The following is a 23,873-nucleotide window of genomic DNA, read 5'->3' on the forward strand; positions in this document are numbered from 1 at the left end:
AACTCCATGCATTATGAATGAATGAATGAATGAATGAATGAATGAATGAATTAATGAATTAATTAATTAATTAATTACTAGTAAATAAATATACGAACGAATGAATGAATGGAATAAAATAAATAAATAAATAAATACATAAATACATAAATAAATAAATGAATATATAAATAAATAAATAAATAAATAAATAAATAAATAAATAAACACAGGATACACAAGTTATATTGTTCAATAAACTTACCTGCACCGTCCGGCGCACAGCTGTTCCGGTGCTTAGTTTTATCTCCACGTCGTAAAGACATCCCACTTCCTCCGCTCTTACCGCTACTTATACTTTTGTCGTAACTGCCGACAGCACTTCTACTAATACTAACTTCACTACCACTGCTCCGTTCATTGTACAAGACTGGAACTTGCTGAAAGTAATTTTAAAAAATGCTAATATATACAACCTCGAAGTTATACTAAAAGTGCGACTATATTATTATGTAACAATTTGACCCCAGTAAGTTGTTTGTCTTCTCTGCTGAATGTCAACAACTGCTCTATAATATTAAAGAAACAATAATTTCTCATGTTGACTTATATGAAAATACTTTCTTATTCATATTCTAATAAATCAACCTAGGAGACTAACTTACAATTATCAAGTTTTATCTCATACGAACACCGTGAAGAATTGAGGCAGGTAAGTATTCAAACTGCAAAAACACATATTTCATTATGCACTGACATATAGCTGGGGGTACTGTGAAGGTCAAAGGTACAAAACAGTTCAGGAATTTTATAACAAGTTGAACAAAGTACATCATTTACTATACATTATATTGACTTATTTCCAAACCTTGTAAAATATAATCACTAAAGTTTTATCGTCTTGACCTTGTAATGTTCCAATAGAAAGCATTATCTGATTCAATGTTATCAATTTAGCCTCGTTTCCATTTCCAGAGTACAAACCTTTCAAAATAAAATGCATATCACACCCCATATAGCCTAGATTTCTTTTTCAGAGTCCAAAGTATCTATATCAAATACATGCCGTATTCAATCTAGCCTCATTTCAATTATGAATATTCTTAGGAATGAATTGTAATTTCAAGACTTTGGTAATTAAAAGTGTATAGGAGATTTCACAATGTTTGATAAAGGTATCTGCACAATTATTATTATTTTATTTTGACAGTGTGATGGATTTTTATATTAGTAGGCATTTAAATGTTGCTTTATGATAACATCAACATATAAGATAGTATTTGTCTTCGATATCTCAACTATTGCAACATAATATCTTTTTCGCGAGGTATCATATCCAGCTTGAATATTTGGTGGAGAAATATTCATTCTTAACATATCAAAATATAAAAGTTTTGAAATTTTATTTAAATAAAAATTATTCTGTAATACAGAAGGAACATTTTAAACAAGATTGTTTGTCAAAGTTACTATATGTATATCATTCCTATTGATGCAATCAATGATACGAGTACGACATCTAATTTTAGATCAAAAACATAACTTTGTCTATATTGTCACAATAATTGTCTGAATTTACAAGTTTTAACAAGAATATGATTGTCGCCGTTCCTTGCAAGCAACATATACAATAAACAAGATTTGACAATTTCTGCCTGAACACTACCTACTTTAAGTACAATAAGGTTTCGATATGGATTATTGGACTCTGACAAAGAACACGAGGCTAAATGAAGTGTGATATGCATTTGATACCGATTTTTGTACTCTGATAATGATATCGAAACTTTATGATTTTTGGATTTTTGATACTAAAAATGATCTGAAAATGAAATCAAGGCTTTAGGGCGTACAATATGCATTTGATGGATTTGTTGGATGCTGAAAATTAAAACGGGAATAAACTGATAAAATTGTATCCCATAATGGTTTCTATTGTATCATAACTTGGTGCAAGCACTGAAAGATCACGGATTATACTTTACAAGGTGTTATCTAAATTATATATACATGTATTGTCTTTAATATTAAACGAAGTTAATGATATGTACTGATACTGAGAAATAATCTTAATAAATTGTATATGACTATTATCATTTAATGCCGAATTAATCATAAAATGCATAATTATCTACACCTGAACTTTGTAATAACATACTTTTCTTAATTGTATATTATATCCGCCATACAGTTGTGTATTGGCGACGAACATTGTACATGTTTATGTCAAATAAAATATTGAGAAAAAAAGAAAAATAAAATATTGAGAAAAAAAGAAAAATAATGATATTGATATATATTACACTTATAAACAACGTGTGGTAACTACGTACTGATACTCTAACATTCATCGCTATTTGTTCAGTTAATGATATTACAGGATTTACTATTCCAATCATATTTTAATCTTTTGTACAAATGCCAATTTTCTTATTGCAAAACCATCAAAACATAGCAGCGGTTACAAATCATTCACTTTTTATATATACTAGTAACACTTTTAGATTACTTTCATGCATGTGTATAATAATATATAACGTTTATTTATAACAGTTATATTTTTTGAAACATTTTACCGCCATACTTAAACATGATTTATGTGACAGGTTACATATATTGTTACATATACACATAATGTAATCACAATAAATATAGTGTATTTGTTGTTTTAATAAGTTTTGCAGACACTGAATGCGCAATCTAGCTACAGTTCAGATCTACTCATATCTACATGCTAACCTATAGGCGTTAATGCGTTCGTTTTGTCATACTGTATTTTTGTTTATGTTTTATTTCTCGTATATAATAAATCAGCAATATTTTATTTACATTTTTTATTTTACGTAGGGATTTCATTGAAGTATTTGTGTTAAACATAATAAGACTGAACTTCGTTGTATAAGAATATCCGACCAGAACAGAACAGAAGATCCCATGAAACATTTACAATTATCGTTACTATGTTAATATCTTTGTGGTAATTAGGTATAAGTCATAAGTCGTTAAAAGTTATCTTGATAACAGTTACCATGAACCATTCCACTTTCAGCCCCTTAAACATGTATTTTTCCGGCCGAACGCCGATCTGTTTTGAGTTTGACTTCCTGTAAAATATACAGGGAATAACTGAATATAAGAAGAGTTTTAATTGGTCATTTTCAAATTATTTGTCGATCATTTTGATGTAACAATTAAACACACTATAACTGTGCGTTTTAACATAAGCGCTCCACGATGCTAATGAATTTGCCATCCTAAATTTAAAAGACTTTTAACAGTGAAGAAAATGACATCTGAAATAAATTAAATGCCATCCTTAATCGACATCGTGTGAGTGATCAACTGTTGCTAGGTAACCAACGACAATTTAGAAAATTACAAAATCGTTCTTGTTTTTAAATCAAATACAACATTAAATGTGCACTCTTTTTATCCGATGAACAACAGTATGTTACTGATATCGTTGTAAGGAATAAAAACTATTTATTTTAATTTCTAAATGTTTGTTAATTGCTAAAAATGTTGTACTGAAATATCCTAGAGTAATTTCTTACAAACTCTTGATTTACCATCGAGTTACCTCTAACACTTGATTTTACGACATATATACGTATGTTGTATTTACTTATAATTTAATTTGTTTGTAATGTTAAAACGACGTTGTGTGTTTAGCATTTGAATGTTGCGTCCGGCAAGGAAGTTAAGGTGTTCTAGCATGAACAACCCCTAGTAAGTTGGTGTAATTACTTGACTATGGTACAATAAACTATATCTACACAGACACCTATCATAATAATTCAGATTTTATAAATTATAATAAGAGGACCCAGAGGGCACTGGATCGCTCACCTGTGAAATAGGTCAAAATGTCAAAAAAGTCAAAAAGTGGAGCCCCTTTTCACCCCAGAAGCATAACTTGAAAACACGGGACAGCTTAATCTGAACATTTTTGTACACTGTCAGCAAGGAAATTGTGTAAAATGATTTCAAAATTGAACTAGCGGTTTAGATGCTGTTAATATGTAATATTAGCCATTTTATTAAACAGTTCAGCCTGTCACTAAGTGAGAGGTGAGCTAATAAAAAGATGACAGAAAAAGAGAAGGAAAACAAACATTTGACCTGACTGGGGATGGAACGGTCGACCTCGATCCCCTGGGGCGGGGCAAATTTGACCCTAGGGATTTTATTTCAACAAATATGGTAGACATAAACTAGAACATGTTTCATGCCAAATATTTAAGTTCTAGCTTTTTTGGATTTTCACAAAAAGATTTTTAAAATGTTTAATATATACATGTAAATATAAGGAAAATCAATGACCCTCTAGGGTTAATTTTGACCCTAGGGCTTTAATTTGAACAAGCTTGGTAGACATCCACTGGAATATATTTCAATCCAAATGGGGCGGGGCCAATTCTGACCCTACATCATGTATTTGAACAAACTGGGTAGGCATCTACTAAAAGATGTTCCATACCAAATATCTAATCTATAGTGCTTTTGGATTGCCACAAGCATATTTTTAAAGTTTTTATTATATACATATAAGATAAAATCAATGACCCCCTGGGACGAGGTCAATTTTGACCCTTGGGATTTTATTTGAACAAACTTGGTAGACATCCACTAGAAGATGTTTCATGCCAAATATCTAAGCTTTAGCTCTTTTCGATTTTCAAAAGAAGAGTTTTTTAAGTTCTTACTATATACATATTGGGAAAATCAATGACCCATGGGGCAGGCCAATTCTGACCCTACAGCATGTATTTGAACAAACTTGGTAGACATTCACAAGAAGATATTTCATGCCAAATATCTAATCTATAGTCCTTTTGGATTGTCACAAGAACATGTTTTTAAGTTTTATACTATATACATATAAGGAAAATCAATGACCCCCCTGAGGGAGGGGTCAATTTAAACCGTAGGACATTTATTTGAACAAACTTGGTAGACATCTACTAGAAGATGTTTCTTGCCAAATTATATGTAAGCTGTAGTTATTGCGTTTGTTTTACAAGAAGATTTTTAAAGATTTTTTTAAAAAGAATCCTTCGGTTGCCATGGCAACCAGAATTCTTTATTGAATTTAATTCTTTGATCAACGTTGGTAGAGCTTCATGCAAGAAACATCCCTGCAATGTTTTAACAAATTTGGCCAATTGGTTTAATTTCAATTTCAATTTTATTTTAAAATAACACTCAGTTTGCATAATGTACAAAAACATGAGCAAATCAAATATGTAAACATATAAAAGAAATAGGTCACTTTGAAAAAAAGGTATATAACATAGAGGACAACAATATAGATTTATGTTTGTAAGCTGATGTATCATATTTAAAAAATACAGTTTTTAGTTTTAGTTTATTTAAAAAAAATGTATAGTACCATTTGATAGAAAAGGAAAAAGTAGTCTAATTGCGTAAACCGTGGGAAAACTGCACTCAATAGCTTTTCAAAGGGGCATTTGATTGACAGATGGCCTATCCTAACCCTTTCGCTGCCAGAGGGTTATTGTTTTATTGATCACCTATTTGCCAGAGAGTTTTCTAAGAAATAACTATATTTAAATTATTAATTAATATAATTATTATTATTTGTAATTAGTATTATAATAATTATATATGTTTCCAAATATGTTAATATAATAATAATTATTGTTGATGGTATAATTTTTTTTATATTTATTATTATTTTTATTATTATTAAGTTATTATTATTTTTATTATTATTATTATTATTATAGAAACGGCAAAAGCCGTCCATATGGCAAATACGCCAAAAATAACAGGGACGGCATAAGCCGTCCATATGGCAGTGAAAGGGCTATAAAATAGCAAGAGTGAAAATAGGGAATTTCGTTTCGGTACTCTCTCTGATTGGTTTATTTTTATAACCGCCCAAAATACATTAGCTTTCGTACTGATTAACACATCGTGTTTATTTCAGGCGTGAATCACCTAGGATTTATGAAAAGTTAAATAACATGATTATATATAAGAAATTTTGAAAACAAAAGAATAAATAAAAGATACGTGTCGTTCAAATGACATTAATATTGAATGGAATATTCAATTTAATGTTGTAATTTCAAGTAGATATTCAGACTTGTTTATTTGTAACGTATTTTGTGCGCTGTTTTTCATTCGAATAATAGGGGATTATCGTAATTGGAGAGGGATGTGTAGGCTGACCTTACTTTGTGAGTATATCTTTGTTTTCATATTTCACTGCGTCGTTTTTGGTTATGCATGTATTTTTAAACGAAGAAGTTAAATTATTACATGAGATACCGACTCATTTCATCGATCAAATATTCAATGTTATTGACAGTGTTTGTGTTACAGAATAGTATATATTGCTTACAAACATAAGTAACTATACAAATATAACAAATAGTGAACTATGAAGTTGTTTTATTCGTGCATTTTACTGCCATAGCAATTATTTGTTTGACAGTACTCTTAAAGAGAGTAAAAAGCGAAAGCCTTTAAGAGTGCTTACTGATATAATTTTTGTAAGGCATTAACATACAGTATATAATATCTTAAAAACGTATACTTCGTAGCTCTGTTTAGGAGGAGAAGTTGTTTATAGAAATTGTTGACGCAAGGATGCACGCACGATGGACGACGGACAATAGGCCATCACAAAACTCACCTGGAGGACATTGTACTCAGGTAAGCTAAAAAGGTCATTGGAGAATATTGCACGCGTTCACATTTTACAGGAAATCAAAATATCGACTATAAATGTCACACAAGGTTATATACCAGACGCTTTCAGAAACAGAGGAATCACGTACTTTATTTACGTATGTATTGATGTATTGTCTAATTTGTAATTGAAAATATTTTAAGAGTCGTTACTTTGTTTTTTCACGAATAAAGCCGGGTAGCCATCAATCAATAGTCAATGTCATCTTCTAAATAACGAAGAGAGGGGGTGGGGAAGAAGAAAAAAGAAAGTAGAGCTGCAAACAAATATACAGCTCATAGTTCTCAAGAAAGGAAATGTCAGCGAGGACAATATGTAGAGGGTGATTCAGTCTGTTTAGCCATTATATTAAGAATTATTTGCCCGAAAGCAAGAAATTATTCTAAAGTCTCTGTCACACGATTTTTTAGATACAGATATTTATAATCGCGTGTACAATTTTTTAAGTATTTTACTTAATTTTGACTCATTCTGTCTCTTTGTGTATTTTAGACTACAGAAATTCTTCTGCACTGCAAATTGTTTGTGTGTGCATGAGAGTTTGGGAGAGGTGGAGGTCAGGTGGTTGTTCAAGGGTACATGCACAAATTACACTACCAATATCATCATCAAAATAAAATAAAATCTGTACTCTATTTTTTAATCATATTTATCATCAGATACTATTGAATAAAGTACTACTCCTTAACAGATTGTTACAAAGTCCGATAATTTGAAGTGGTTGCAAGTTCTATGGAAATATAGAGTAAACATCTTTAATTGCAAAATTAGGAAAATGCACAAACTATGTTTGGGAAGCGGCATTTTCCTATTACTGATCGAGTTAATTTGGTCTTTTCTATACTCTGTGCCATCCAAGATGCTTATTATATATTTCAAAAGAGATTCCATGGCAATTTTCAGTATTTTCAAGTATCAAATTTGAGCATAACATGACTTTAAAACATAGGACACTAAAGACAAGGTTTTGCGAGATTAATTCTTGTAGTTACAATAATAAAAATAAAACAAAGCAAGATATTATAAAGCGATTCCATTTGAGTAATAAACTTGTACAATGTAGTCAATGTTGAAACATATATTTACTTTACAAAACCCATATTTTTACATATTCACTTTTTATATAACGATTGTTTGGCATTTGTGGTGAACATGAATTAAAGGGAAAAATAGATACCGTGATATAAAATATATGATACAATATAATATTCCTGCTCTAATCAGCATTGTATCGTTCATAGATAAGTGATATATTTCAGTGTTTTCTCTCCTTGTTCAATATGATATTTTAAATAAATCACAACTTACTGACATATGACTGACGCATTCCCTTACTTACTACCATACACTAAACAAAAATACTCTGTAATCCGATGATATTATTTTCAAAAAATATTTGAATTGTCCATCTTATATTCATACAAACATAAGATACATCGTTTCCTGTTTGTTTTATTCAATATACACGTTAGTCAAAGACATAAGGTCCGGGGAAATGGTGATAATTAAAAGTCGCAAAATATTCGAGATTTACGTGTATTAATCGTATGAACGACTCACAGCCCGATATGTTTGCTTCTTCGAAAAAAAAACAATCTGAAGAAAATCTGTGACAACTTGTTCCAATTTTGTTACATAACAGTAACAGATTTAAAAGTTCATATAGCTAAACTCTTTTACATAGAGTTCGCCCCTTTATTGTTATAAGTTTAACCCTTAATCTGCTGGGCCCCAGGGTTTTTACCTTCAATATAGAGCTAGACATGTTTGTATGCCCAGAAGTTGACCAGACTCTATACTGGTGGTAGCTTTGGATACTGAAATCCCTTAAACAGAGGCATGGCAAATCCATAATAGAAATAAAGCATGCAAAGGGTTCAGATCCGCAAAGAACTGGCTCTTGAAACGAACATCCCACATACTTGCAAAGGAACTAATTAAAATTAGAATATAAGTTAATGTGCCATAATAGCGCATGTATATAAATATTCACATATTTTATGTACTGGCCGTAGATGTCGTCCGGTTACATATGGCGTGGCTTAATAAGTTTCAGAACTTCATCTTTTGTCCAAGCAACAGTCAAGACATTGGTGATGCGACTATGCGCAACAAATGTACGTATTTAAAATCAAAGTACTTAAAATATATGTTTTCAGTGTATAACCGGCGTACTAAATTCATACTTTCTGTTTTGGGTGAAATACATGCCAAGAATTACCAACTACCTTTTGGAACACAAATAACGAATTAGATCCTCTTTTTTTCTTGTTTCAGAACAAGTCTAGTGTTTAAACATCTTGTGTTAGTTGATCTTAATGACCTACTTCCAGCTTTAAAATAGTTGGGAATCACGAATAACCAACGTAGAGCTAGCAGGTAGTTGGGTTTTCGAAAATCTAACTATCAACTGCCTAAAATTGACGCGCTCATTACATGTATAATATAACAATACTCTAGACTAAAACACGCACACAGATTTACCGTTAAGTTAATCGATCAATACCGTGTTATAAGGAAGACTTGCTATTATACAAGGTCAAAATCTATAGCAATTAAAGCGACGATCTTTAGAGAAAAAGGCTGTTGCCATTTTTCCTGCCGTACAAAACTCATTTGTTCTCAGTTGTAATGAACAGATTGATTACCAATTCATAATAAAATAAAGTTCAACATCAATCCGATGAAATTCGACACATGTGTTTCAAGAAACTGCTGTACTTTAGTTTATAAATATCATTCTGTGACATTTTAACGGTCAAGAAACTGCTGTACTTTAGTTTATAAATATCATTCTGTGACATTTTAACGGTTTTAAAATACTAAGAAATGTGTTGCTGTTTATGTTATATTATACATTGTTGTACTTGTAAGATTTTTTTATACATTTACAATCTGACAGATAAAACTTAAAAAGACAAGTGATGTAAGTAAAAACACTACATGGTGACAACATACAAATGGATAAGATGAATACCATTCGGAACCCCATCCTAACCGAGTGCACGCTTTCGAAACAAAATACAATACAATTATATTCACCTAGAATAATAAAAACGTCACCAAACCTAAAAGCTATGAAATTTTCACTGTATATGGCTAAAATGTGAAACACATGTCCGAAATAGACGATGCTAGGTAAATCCGTACTAGGTGTTACTGGGGTATAATATTTATTTTCTTCAGATATACAATCTCGTCAATGTATTCTAATATAATTATTGCTCGTAATTTGCTAATGACTATGGCATATGGATATAGGTTTTCTGAAAAGGCACTGACATAAAGTCAGCCATCCGGATACGAAACATTGATTCTGTTAGAATGGTCCCCTTGGTGAATTAAATATAACGATTTAATAGTTGATTATACGAAACAGATTCCAAACAAAATAATCGGGTAATAAATATGGTCAGAGGGAAGTTCGTGCATGTGGCTGATAAAACAGACGTCAGAATGTTTTGTTTTTACTTCAAGCTGATGTATTACATTATACAACATTATTTGAGATATAAACAAACTTTTGAAACAGTCCTTGTTTCATATACATGTATTGTGTTTATATTAAAAATGTTACATTCATTTTGAACTTATATTTTAAAGGTTATTTAAGATGATATTGTCGAAGTCCAAAACGCCTGAAATATAAACATGGAAAATCTAGGATAGATCAAGTGATGAGCTTGAAACGGAAAATCTGCAGAAAGATAATAAAAAAATATATTCAGAGTTAAATTGAAAATCGATTTTTGCACGATTTATGCCCGGTTTGAGTGAAAAGCATTTTCAACACTGTTCATTTCATTTTAATATTGCACAATTAAAATAATTTTTCTGGAAAAATGGAGTTGGGGAAAATTCTGAAATCTTGTACACACAATATAAACATAAACAAGTGCCTTCACGTCAAAAAAAAAACTCATTGAAATCCCTTTTATATTAAAGAAACTTATTGCAGGGATAGAAAATCAGCCAAAATTGCTGATATGTTCGTTATCAAAATAATAAATTAGACAACAGAATATTTCAGAAAATACCTGTTAAACATACAAAATTTGGTATTCTTTCAAAAAAATAAATATTTATATTTTCTTTTTGATGAAAGTTTGAATACGAAAGACAAATAATTAGATTATCTGCCTTTATTTGACAAATATTGCTGAAAAAAACGTATCGTTTCACAACAATATAATTATAAGTGTAGGTAAGTGATTCTATGAAGAGTTTTTAAAATACCCCACGTAGAAAAAACGACAGAAAAAATCACGAAAATCGACCGATAAAGTTCATCCCTTCAGAGGCATAAAACACAGAGAAAAAGTACGAGAAGAATGTTTAAAAAATAAAAATATATTATAATTCAAATATTTAATCTAACGGTTAATTCCCTCATCTATATGAGAGTAAAGATGTAAAATCTGGGGTTGAAGATGAACGCTTCACTACAGCCTCGATATGATTTCCCAGGACGCTGACAAATCACGGCAATTGTTTATTGTTGTAATCAATAAAACATAACTCTCTCTTTCTCTCTTTCTTTCCAATGGTGTTCATTAGGATGAGCAACACGTTAAATCGTTTTATCACATAAAGTAAGAACGAAAGAAGGAGCACTGTTGCAAATTTCAACTTTGTTGACAAAAGATATTCAATACTTGTACTTAACCATTTAAATATATTACACCATATTATTGTTTTACCACGTATGACTCTGTTTTAATATAAAATACCGTGCAAATCTATTTCATTGTGTTAATCTGTTATACCGTGCAAATCTATTACATTGTAGTGTAATTCTATTACATTGTGTTAATCTTTTATACCGTGTAAATCTATTACATTGTGTTAATCTTTTATACAGTGTAAATCTATTACATTGTGTAAATCTGTTATACCGTGCAAATCTATTACATTGTGTTAATCTGTTATACCGTGCAAATCTATTACATTGTGTTAATCTGTTATACCGTGCAAATCTATTACATTGTGTTAATCTGTTGTACCGTGTAAATCTATTACATTGTGTTAATCTTTTATACAGTGTAAATATATTACATTATGTAAATCTGTTGTACCGTGCAAATATATTACATTGTGTTAATCTGTTATACCGTGTAAATCTATTACATTGTGTTAATCTTTTATACCGTGTAAATCTATTACATTGTGTTAATCTGTTATACCGTGCAAATCTATTACATTGTGTTAATCTGTTATACCGTGCAAATCTATTACATTGTGTTAATCTGTTGTACCGTGTAAATCTATTACATTGTGTTAATCTGTTATACCGTGTAAATCTATTACATTGTGTTAATCTTTTATACAGTGTAAATCTATTACATTGTGTTAATCTGTTATACCGTGTAAATCTATTACATTGTGTTAATCTGTTATACCGTGTAAATCTATTACATTTTGTTAATCTGTTATACCGTGCAAATCTATTACATTGTGTAATTTATTACCATGTAAATATTTTATACTGTGTATATATTTTATACAATCAATCATACGATGCACATCTTTTATATAATTTTGCAGAATTTCTTTTGTATATTATATATTGTGTTAATGTTTTACACTGTGTAAATCTTTTAAACTGTGTAAAGTTATTATACTATTCACACTTTCTTTTTCAACTGAGAATATTATTTTGTATATTAATATATAACACTGTGTAAATCTATTATACTGTGTAAATTTATTTTACTATACACACTTTCCTTTGCAACTCGGTTAATTATATTGTGTAAATATATCAAACTGTGCAAATCTATTAAACTGTGTTAATTTATCACACTATGCACACTATCTTTTGCAACAGAGCATATTATATTGTGTAAATATATTACACAGTGTCATATTCAAACATAACCACAATGCTTCATTTACAAAATTTTGATTCAGTGAAATATTTCCTCTCAAAAATTGCTCATAATGTATTTTTACCAAATCACTAAACATAAAATATTTCCCTTCATACATTCATATTTTCACTATTGTATTTGTGTTGATGTTTTAGTATTTCAATAATTCTTTATAGAAATGCAGAAATTAATTTATGCGTTTTCGATTGCATTCTCTTGAATGTGGTATTTATATAGCATTTCAAAGTACAATGCAATAACATATAGATTTATTAGATAACTCCGAGGTATTTTTATGAAACAATTTAAAACCGTTTAAAATGATTTGATTTTAAATATCCGAGCGATTTAAGAATGTGAATCAACAGAGAATCGTGGTATTTAATTGTAACTATGTGAATATCTCACACATATCCCCATCTTTCCCTGTCATGTAAGATGAGTCAAGATTCCGTATGTTTGATAAAATTTTTATAAAATATCTTTGTTTTACGAACATAAAAATAAAACGAGTAGTGACTAGTGACGCATTTTGTGTGATATATCTGATTTACTCGTGGATTTATCATATATAAAATAAATAAATAAATAAATAAATAAATAAACGAATAAATGAATAAATAAATGAATAAATGAATAAATAAATAAATAAATAGATAAATAAACGAATAAATGAATAAATAAATGAATAAATGAATAATTGAATAAATAAATAAATAAATAAATTGATAAGTAAATAGATATCTTAATAAACATAATGATACTTTATATATTAAAAATGTACTTTTCATAACATCATGGAGAAAGTTTTTAAATTATACATTCTTTAGTCTACTAGACTACTTGTTGACGTGAAATGTTATTATTATTTGGAATGGATGCTTTCTAACAGAACTTCTGAGAAATGAATTTTGTGCTTGTCGGAATCGATAAAGTTAAGCTAGATAATTGAGACAGGCATATTGTACACTGATATATTAGTTTATATGGAAAACTTGTGTAAATTTTATTCGTAGTTCAAGATGACTACCAACATCTGATTCTTTTATGATACAAAATATACTTAACATTTCTGAATCGGTCATCAGAATTTAAAATATTAAACTAATTAACGCTAGTTTGTATTGACATGGTGCGAGTATAAACAGTAAAATCTTTAGTGTATAGAAAGAGACTTATGAATATTTTACAACAGGTAAGTGTTACATCGTTAGAGACATGATACTGTTATAAGAACAAGAAAACGTGTAAACTATACTCATAAAACTTTATACCCAACTTAAAACTGTTGCTCGTACATTGTAAAAATATTTTCTAATGTCACTTTAACACATATGCGATAAACCAGATACTATTATGTGACCAAGGCGTTTATTACCTTTATTTTCAGAATAAAAAAAACATTGCATAAGAAAAAAATTAAAAGCCTATATGCAACACTTTATAAAGTTGTTAATTTTCATTAGACGATTAAAAAATAGTGCTATTTCTATAAATTTCTACACGAAGAGTAAAGCAAATAAAATGATTATCATTTTACGTAAATTGAAAAATATTTAGCTTTAGTCAAGCATAAAACATTTTGTTTATAAGAGTGACTTTTCTTCAAACCACAAAAGCTGACTGCTTTATACAAAATTCACTATATTAAAAATCATCGCGAATTTTACAAACATATTAAATGAATTTTGTTATCAAAGAGTTATCGGAAACGATAGATGATACCACTAAAGAATTTCAACACACCTAATTGATTTAACAGTAATTACTTTTGAATGATAACACGCCTGTTAATGTGATTTTTCCAATTCAAACAGAGTAACAGCACATCCAGTAGCACGTGCTTACATATGTTGCAGACGATAAAATCATGTTGCATTTCGTGCACCAATATCGAAGTTACTCACTGTAAAACATGAATCACTTCGTATTTTGCATATTTAATACGAGATAACAACAATCATGACATGTTTAACCTCGCTATAACAAATATAAATACAACACTACGTTTGAATTTGTTAACATACCAGTAGAATGTAATAAAAATCCAAATAAAATCCTAGCCAGGAGACATTTTGTTATGGCAGTAAAACACACTCGTGTAGAGACATCAGTACAAAGCTACATTACTGAATGTACAATTGTTTAAATGAGCGGCAGAGACAGCCTGGTAAAATCAATAACTCTACCAATATTGGAGAAATGCTGAGTCGCATAGTGTCTTCTGCGGAGAGAACCTTGTGTAACATTACGATCTGTCCGCAGACGATATATAAAGTCGCAGAAGTATCAGAAGCCGCGTCGTCTGTGTAATAAACAAGTGAAGATTCTCTCATTAATTATCTCCTATATTTATGATATCTCGTTCTGCCAACATCTCGTTGAAGTTATCGTCTGGTAAAATTAGTCAATTGTTATGATATTAAGTCGAGCTGTTGTTGCTTTTTTGGTTTGTTTTTTTGCACTCTCTCGTTAAATACAAGAAAGAAAATAATAGAAATCAAATCAAATAAATCTGGTGTCAGTGACGGGTTCAGAAATCATATACATTGCCTATATTAAATTTTTTATGTAGCTGCTTGCAATTTTAGTTTGCAAACGTTTCATTTATTTGTATATTAAATGAATGCACTAAGTCACTTATAGATAATATACGTAATTATGTGATTATCCTTGGACAAGCATTAACGAATCAAATTAACCACAAATCTAAATAAAATTAAGGAAAACAACAAAACTAAAGTAGAAATAGTCCAACTACGATAAATATGTTACCAGGGTTGAATTACAATCATGAGATAAATCATAACATGAAAGGCACATCGGAGTTTAATAAAGACCCGGAAAAATAACTCAGTGACATCGCAGGATATCTGTAAATATTTGCTACAAAAATCGAATCTGTCCAATTCCCGAGCGCGCTATGAAAGTCTGTTATAACAGCGATTTCCGTTTAATATGAATTTATTGCTTTTCATAGGATATTAATTGTATAGAACTGCCTTGATAACGCTAAATTAAACTTTGTAGCTAACAGTTAGATGAAACGATTCGAAACTTTCATATCCACTACAGCTGAAACCAGCCGATTATTTTAAATAATAGGAGGACCTCTTTTTTCGCAATTCATGTTTGTTTATGCATATTACAAAGAAAAACGTGAACTCGGTCGAATGTTTGTGTTATTTTTATGGTGTATTTGCTTTGAGACATACGCTATGATTTTAAGATGCCATCACATTTTATTGATTTACCATTTTTTGTAACGAATTGTAACAATAAACAAACGGGTGAAAAATATGATGTTAGGTTCATTGATAAAGTAACCGATAACATATTTCTACTATATTCCTAAAATATTCCTACTATATACCTTCTATATGTCTCCTAAAATCTTATTATATGCCTATGATATTCTATTCATTTTCCTTTTATATTACTCCTATATTCTTTCTATATTTCTTTTATATTCCCTCTATATTCCTACTTTATTCCTAATATATTCCTATTATATTTTTACTATATTTCTACTATATTCCTTCTAAATTCCTATAATATTCCTAGTTTATTCTGCCTTTATTACTTCTATATTCCTAAAGTATTCCTCATATATTCCTTCTATATTCCTACTATATCCTTTCGATATTCCTACTATATTCCTATTATATTTGTATAATATTTTTTGTATTTTCCTATTATATTCCTACTATATTCCTACTATATTTTCCTTTTTATTCCTATTATATTCCTACTAAATTTGTTGCATGTAGATCTGATTGCCACCGTATTTGTTCGTCATCATTGTGATTTGGTTTTCTAGAGAAAGCTATTTTTAGCCATGCAATCAAACCGTCATTTACAGATATGCATTAGACGAAGTATCAGAATATCACTGTCCGTAGAAGTAAAACAAACTGTAGATTTTTTTTAGAACACAGTGTTTGTAGTAATTTGAAACAAACAAATTTTATAAATAGACTCTGCATTTTTCATATAATTTTGTTGTGGTTATTTCTCCTGAGGGATCACACTTTATCGAGATTTTAATGGGCAAAATTGTTTAGCTATTTCACCTGCCAGCTATTTGGACAACGCAATGTTTGTTATCGAAATCGTGAAAATTACCGACTCAGTGTTAGGTTTCCAGAGGTAAAATTCGAAACCACATCACTTTCAAAATTGTGAACGCTCGTCGATGATTGGCTGCTTGAAGGGTTACGTGAAGTTGACCGTCAGATCCTTAAGACAATCCCAAAGCCAGGTATTCACACAATACGTTTCCCTGAGATATTTTATTCCTTACTCTCGTTATTGACCGGCAATCTTTTTTTCTATTTCCAGTAAAAGAAACCTTGACCCTAGGGACCCCAAAAGCAATGTCTTTACATAAACTTTCAACACGCAAATTTTACTGTAATATCTTTTTCCAAAACCTAGTTATTGACCAGAAACAGAATTTCCTTTTTTGATATCAGTACCATTGTCAAAAGCAATCCCACATAAACATGCTTTAACCATTAATTTTTTGACCGGAAACCATATTGTTTAACGCCCGCCTTACACCAATTTTATAACCAGGATTTCAAAATTAAAAACATGGTAAATAATAAAGTAAAGGTATATATGGTTTCAATATCAGTGATAATGTTTATCTATATACATAAGTACAGATGTACATGTATCTTTCTGTTATTATATTGTGTATTTGGGCCGATGGCCTAGAATTACATTACAATAAACTTGAGTATGATAACATCTTTACAGCCTTGCCATTATTTTACTATTACAAAATTGCTGGTTTGCTTTGTTTCATTAAACAAAAACTCAATTTCATTAGTTAATGTAATGAAAAGCGTAATGAAAAGACAACAATTCAACACAAATCTACAATTGTTACATATAATCACATTGTTAAGTGTTTGTTCATTGTCCTTGTTAATATCATTGTGCCAGTCATAAAGTGCTAACTTCAGTATAATATATAACTCGTATGTACCATGTTGACATACATGATCATTTCTATTGGAAGTTAAAAAGAAAATGTTTTATATAATTTATATTCTAAGCTTCTTTATAACACAGGAAATCTATCAATTATTTACTAGTTTATTTTGTTTGATAAAAAAAGGTTTCATAAACTTATATAATTCAAAGCGCATAAAATATCATGCGTTGCATGCATGTACAATTGTATGGTAACTCACGTATTTTTCATGGGGTTCCATTATTTATAAAGGTAGGATTGATATACTTAAATTATCACAGTTAATGACCACAGTAAATGACCGATGAACCGATGTACTTGACGATAGTACAGGTTAGCATTTGGTTCAAGGTAATAACTGTGTATTATATATTTGTACACGTATATGCATAATATAAAATCTATTTCTATTGCACGATATTAATATTCTGTCAAGAAAACACACAGCAACTGTTAAAAGGTAACGGCAAATGCATAATACATGTATGTATACAGTAGTTCCAGAAGACTATCTGAAATATTTTATTAAGCTAAAACATAAGAATATGATTTAATGTTGAAATAATTGTAAACAATAATCTATCACCAAATGTTGGGTAGAAATAACTTGTATTGAAGCATTTTGATCTTGTTTGGGTTTCGAGCTGAAATGACCAAACGAAGATTATAAAGGCGAATATAGATATTAATTGGTAATTTCTGCAAGTGTCTGCATAGCATATTAGAACAAACAACATTAAGACAGCTGTAAAACCTCTTATATACTGGTAAATCTCTGTCACTATGAAAGTGTACTTATATTTGTTTTTGCGTAAAGCGGCCTTACAACTATTCAATCAGCGTTATCAGGTTATTCCAAACAGAAACATGAAAAAAGGAGTCTTTGTCTTTTGGACGTCAAAGGACGGGTGACGTCACTAAGACTTGCAGGTATATGGTTTCCTGCGCTGAAACTGACATTTTTGCCAAATGCGTACTTGAACATAAAAATTTCCCCAAAATGGAATATTTATCGATATGTTATTAATTTCATGAGAAATAGTTTATCAGGCTTCTGCTTTGAATATATGATATACGATTATTTTCAAGAGCACGAGGCTTCTTGAAATTACATAAATAGATAAATTTCATTATTTTTAAGATTTCAAATGCTATGATATTGTCGTTATATAGATATATGATGGAGAATATGTCAAGGAATTTCCGTGCATGTTTTCGTCCCTAAAATGTTCTATCAGTGAAGCCTAAAATAACACCTTTCCTTCTATATATGTTTAGTAACACCGCATGAAGATAGCACGTGTAGTCTAGCATGGATCATGGGGTCGTATAAAACGGTGAGTTGATAGACAAAAATTATATAATTGAAAGAAATGAATTAGCGCATATGGATTTTAACCGCATTTACAAAATTACCAAAAAGGTACATGCACATGTATACATGTACTAGTATGCATGTAAAAGTGACTTCCTAACCTTATTTGGTTCACCGGTGTTATTTAGAACAAAAACGCTCGTAATACTTTGAATATTGACTTGCTTTTTCGAGAAAAAAAATCCAACAACTGCCGTCAAAAATACTAAATGAAAGCAGATAAAATTCATTATCAAATGTGATTTATGAACGAACAAGCAATCCTTTGGAGTTCCATTCGCCATACCGACTGTACCACATAAATGTTAATTATACGCCAAGAATATAGATATAATATCACAATAATCATAATTATGACATTTGTTCACTTCTTACATGACTCTGTAATTTGTGATTTTGAAAATTGCCAAAATGAAATGACATTGTCTTGATCATTTTTAGTATCTATATATATGTTGCCAAAGGTTTGTGTACTGATTTGCCAATAAAATAACCAAACCTTAACTAGTCCGTTTCCTTTCAGTATTATTTGAAGATATAGTAAATTTGCAAATGTGTCATGTTAACCTTTTATATGCTTGATTGCACTTATTAATATCGCTAAAATACAAAATTCTAATTAATTATTATTAAAGTACAGTAACCAGGTCATTTTTCCCAACTAACTCAAAAAGTTAAGACCTTATTGGAAACATTTTTCATTTACAAGTTTCTCGATGTACAGACTCAATCAAACCGAGTCTGTAACTTGTGATTAACGATTCCTATGGATCATCCTATCTCCTGATTTCTAAAATATATTTTCTTTTAATTTGTATAGAGAGCAACAGAACAAAAATCAGGTCGGTAAATAATTAAATAAATGTAATGAACTCGAGTTTAATTTGCATATTTAAGAGAAATGAGTAACACCAACAACAGACATCTTGCAGATGAAAATCAATGTTTTAACTTGCCATGAGTAGTTTGTGAATGACAAGCATGGAAATTTACTCATATTGTATTTTTTCAAGTTTGTTACTTTTTTGTAAATATGGCAAAAGAAGACATAATATTTTAACGGTTATTTAAACATTTATCTGTTGGGCTATAACAGCAGGTATAGATATGAAAAAAAAATATGTTTAAAAATATTGATCGTGTCGGAAATTATACAATGGTGAGTTGTATTCAATGTAATATGATAAAAGTGATCATTAAAATGATCAACGGGAAATAACTTGAATCTACAATGTATATATTTTGTTATACTATTTTTGACGCAAAAGACAAATTAGCGCAACATCAAATTTGAGATAACATTTGTAATAATCTCGGTAGATTATTATCGAATTTTCGATGTTTCGAACAAGAACATGGACACTTTTATATAAGCTGGAAAAAGGTCCTTTTTAAAATGATTATTTTCACATAACAAAGGTGAAATTATGTTGGTTCGCCATCAGGAGAATATTTATATATTTGCAATTTTTATGATGCCCCCGCAGAATGTTTCCCTTCTTTAATTGTATTTCAATAAAAACGACTTTTCAGTTTTATCTCTGTATGGAAAAAGTAACTTTACTATTCATGTAGATTATTTCGGTGTTTATTTACGATGTTTTGTTAAAAAAGCGTTTCATCAATCTCATTGTTAAAGAATATTGTTGTTTTTTTATATTATGCAGTAGATTGAACTGGATGGTAATGGTAATTATTGTGGTGAAATTTGACTAAAGTAATGAACCTATTTTTGTTAATCATTATTGCGTTAGTGCAGTTTTACACAACATAAAGATCGTCATCATTGGTAGTGAACACGACTATTTCTGTCATTGAATGTTGCTTATTCATTAAACTATGCCCGTTTTTAGAAGTCATTATTTTGCAAACATAACGTTTGTTTCCCTTAATTAGCCAATGTACGCAATCGATGCTGCTTAAATTGTGAAGCAATCTTTTCTATTACGGTAATTGCTGAATAATTGACGATATATCAGGAAATCAATGTGAAGAAAGAATGTACAAGTTTAAGACCTTGACTGCACTCAACATTTTTTATGATAGAAATAAACTCAATCTAAGCCTTGTAACATTTCTTTAATTTGCATATAAATCTAAGCATGAGTTTCCTAGCCTTACATTCCATACCACGACGTCCCTTGTTCATAAATGTTAGTTGAAAATAACTATCATGATTGTTTATTTTTACAGTACATGTATACATATATTTGATATAAAACTAATAATGTCATCACTACAATGTTAAGTGAAGGATGTATTCATTATCATCATTATCAACGTCATCTTTGTCAACGTCATCATTGAAATCGGTATCAGAATCATTGTTATCAATTACAAACTTTTTTTGACGTCATTACTTTGACCTATTAACAGCATCTACACCATTGTCGTCAAGCTTATTATTCTCAGCATCAACTGGTTTTAAAACCTATTAGCATGGCATTTTGTATAAAATTCAAACTGTTTTCAGCATAGGATAAATAATCATCACAACAACATCATCATCATCATCATCATCATCATCATGCTCGTCATCATCATCATCATCATCATCATCAAAATCATCATCATCATCAAAATAATGATAACCGTGAAAAGCACGATCAACATTGATCCAGGTCAGCCCTTTAATACATGATACCTGAACAACATTCATATAAATCATGTTGCATTTACTTATTGACATACCTGTGTTCAATTATTCCTTCAAACATTTTTGTCAAATGTCGTTTTTGAATGAACTAAATGAATAGTTTATGTTTTGTTTAAACAAAACAACAACAAACAGCAACCGTCAAGTCACATCGACACTATCACTGGCGACGAGGAAGAAACCAAATGCTCCCTTGTGTAATATTTCAGGTACGAGCGTTCCCTTTCGTAGAACCACCACCGATGGTCTGTTGCCTAGGTGGATAGTTTCCACACATGATAGAATCAGTTGTAAGGGGCAAGTTGTTTTATATAAACAATTATATTTACCAACTCGGCCACCCAATAGCCATGGAAAAAAGGCTTAAACGAATACAAATATTTGATATACAATTGATTAAAGTGTATTACGGTGAAATATCTAATAAATTCTATAAAATTGGTACCATACATATATACAGTACAGTACTCAACAAAACAATCAGCTTGAAATTAAAAAAAAATCAGAACTAGTTACTTTCACTTGTTTTCAGTTTAAAGAAAAGTATTATATTTCATTATCGTCGTCTAAGTTTACCGCTGTACTCCTGACAATAAATGTCCTGCCATAAATAAAGACAATAATATATCAAATTGATAGACCAAAAATAGTTTTACTGGCTCAATTAAACACTCATCTTAGAATAACTGATACATGTTCAGTTAATTAATTCTTAAATCACATTGTCCTATATTATATCAATGATAAGGTAATAAATCTGTCACGTTCAATTCTTCACAAGTAAGTGCTGGGGAAAGTCGGTCACTTTATCCTGAAATATTCTCGCGCCCTAATCAATACAGGCATTGACTCTTACTTGTTTCTGAATATTACCCTGCTAGAATCGCCATGGTCTCCATTTTAATTCGAATTAGACAGATAAGGGTATATGTAGCCTTTAAAGTTTCACTTATTTGTTTCAGTTTCTATTAATTAAGAATTTGCTCCCACCTAGCTCCATTCTTTGTCACCTCTTGTTTTTGTTCCGTCCCTGGGCGGTGTACTACTGGGTGCCTCCCCGTATGGCATGTGTGACCCGGTGATGCCGGAAGCTGCGTTCTGTTAACGACGCTATCAAATACTGATCTATGTACTCTACTTTTCAAAGATATCATTTTCTGTATAAGAGAGAATGGGGTACTTGACCTATTTTACCTTCTCTTACGTCAATAAATGTCTTGTCATTAATTAACCAATATTCCAAATCAATATTACGGAAATAGTTGATCGAGCTCAATTTAACAATATTCCCTGAATAATTGTCTCTACTTGAACTGAACGTTTAAAACAAGGATCCGCTGTTGAACCTTCTAGTTGCATCAATAATCTATATTGGCAGTATAAAACAGATGACGATAAATCCATATTTCTATATCAAATCATACACATTACTGCAATCATGAGTATATTGATTTTTGTATAATTATTTAATCTGCCCTATATTAATATTCAAACATTACATAACAACATCTATAGATATCGAAGACACAATCAGTTGTTGTTAAAATCGTTTGTTTGTCATATAGATAAACATACTTATTACGGAACAATGTCTTACAGTAGCAAATATGTTGTATTAATAAAACATACAATGAATGAATAAAATAAACGATTGACTATTAGCCATATCACGAAGGAAAACACAAAAAAGAAAAAAAGAATGTACTCTTATTTCCATTGTGCTCCTTCAAATAGTTAAGTACTTGTACAAATAAATAATCAAAGTTAGTCAGTCACTCGATGTATTACTTTAAGATGTAAATTCCTTCTGGAAGTCATCAGCCCAAATATGAATTCATACAAGTGTTGTATGTTTCAAGATTTCGTCCTAAAATACCCTGTATTAACACGGTCGTCTGTTTTTGACATTAATACAGTAGAGATTATTATGGAGTTTAATTGCCTTGAATGCATTTTAGGCAAGAAATAAATCTCTTGAAGTATCTTTAGGATATTTTAAGAAAATACTTAAGAAGAAATCTCTCAACCAACACAGTTTTTTTCCAATAAATGCTTTAACGTTGACAACTTGTTTTGTTAAATTTCAATGACAGATGTCGCCCTGATTTTTTTAACGTAGAACTATTTTGTTAGTCTTTTATTTTTGTTTGGCGTAATGTCTGGTGGCAGTCTTATTGCAGTCAGTATCTTAGTAGACATCTAACTTTTGGCTTATCTCCTCTAGTCATTATCTCCTCTAGTCAAAATATGTTTTATTGGCAGTTAAATTACTGGTGACATATAGTGTC

At 30.2% G+C, this 23,873-nt stretch overlaps 1 protein-coding gene across 1 annotated transcript in view; it reads right to left on the reverse strand.

Moving 5' to 3' along the window:
- Nucleotides 1-23,873, reverse strand: part of LOC132758902 (uncharacterized) — a 132,052-nt gene that overhangs the window by 83,695 nt on the left and 24,484 nt on the right. The window contains exon 3 of the mRNA XM_060750611.1: nucleotides 245-419. Coding sequence (XP_060606594.1) covers nucleotides 245-419 — 175 coding nt within the window. The remainder of the gene's footprint in view (nucleotides 1-244; nucleotides 420-23,873) is intronic.

This window comes from Ruditapes philippinarum, unplaced genomic scaffold, assembly GCF_026571515.1.
Source record: "Ruditapes philippinarum isolate M1 unplaced genomic scaffold, ASM2657151v2 ctg1949_1_1_1_1, whole genome shotgun sequence".
Classification (NCBI taxonomy): Eukaryota; Metazoa; Mollusca; class Bivalvia; order Venerida; family Veneridae; genus Ruditapes; species Ruditapes philippinarum.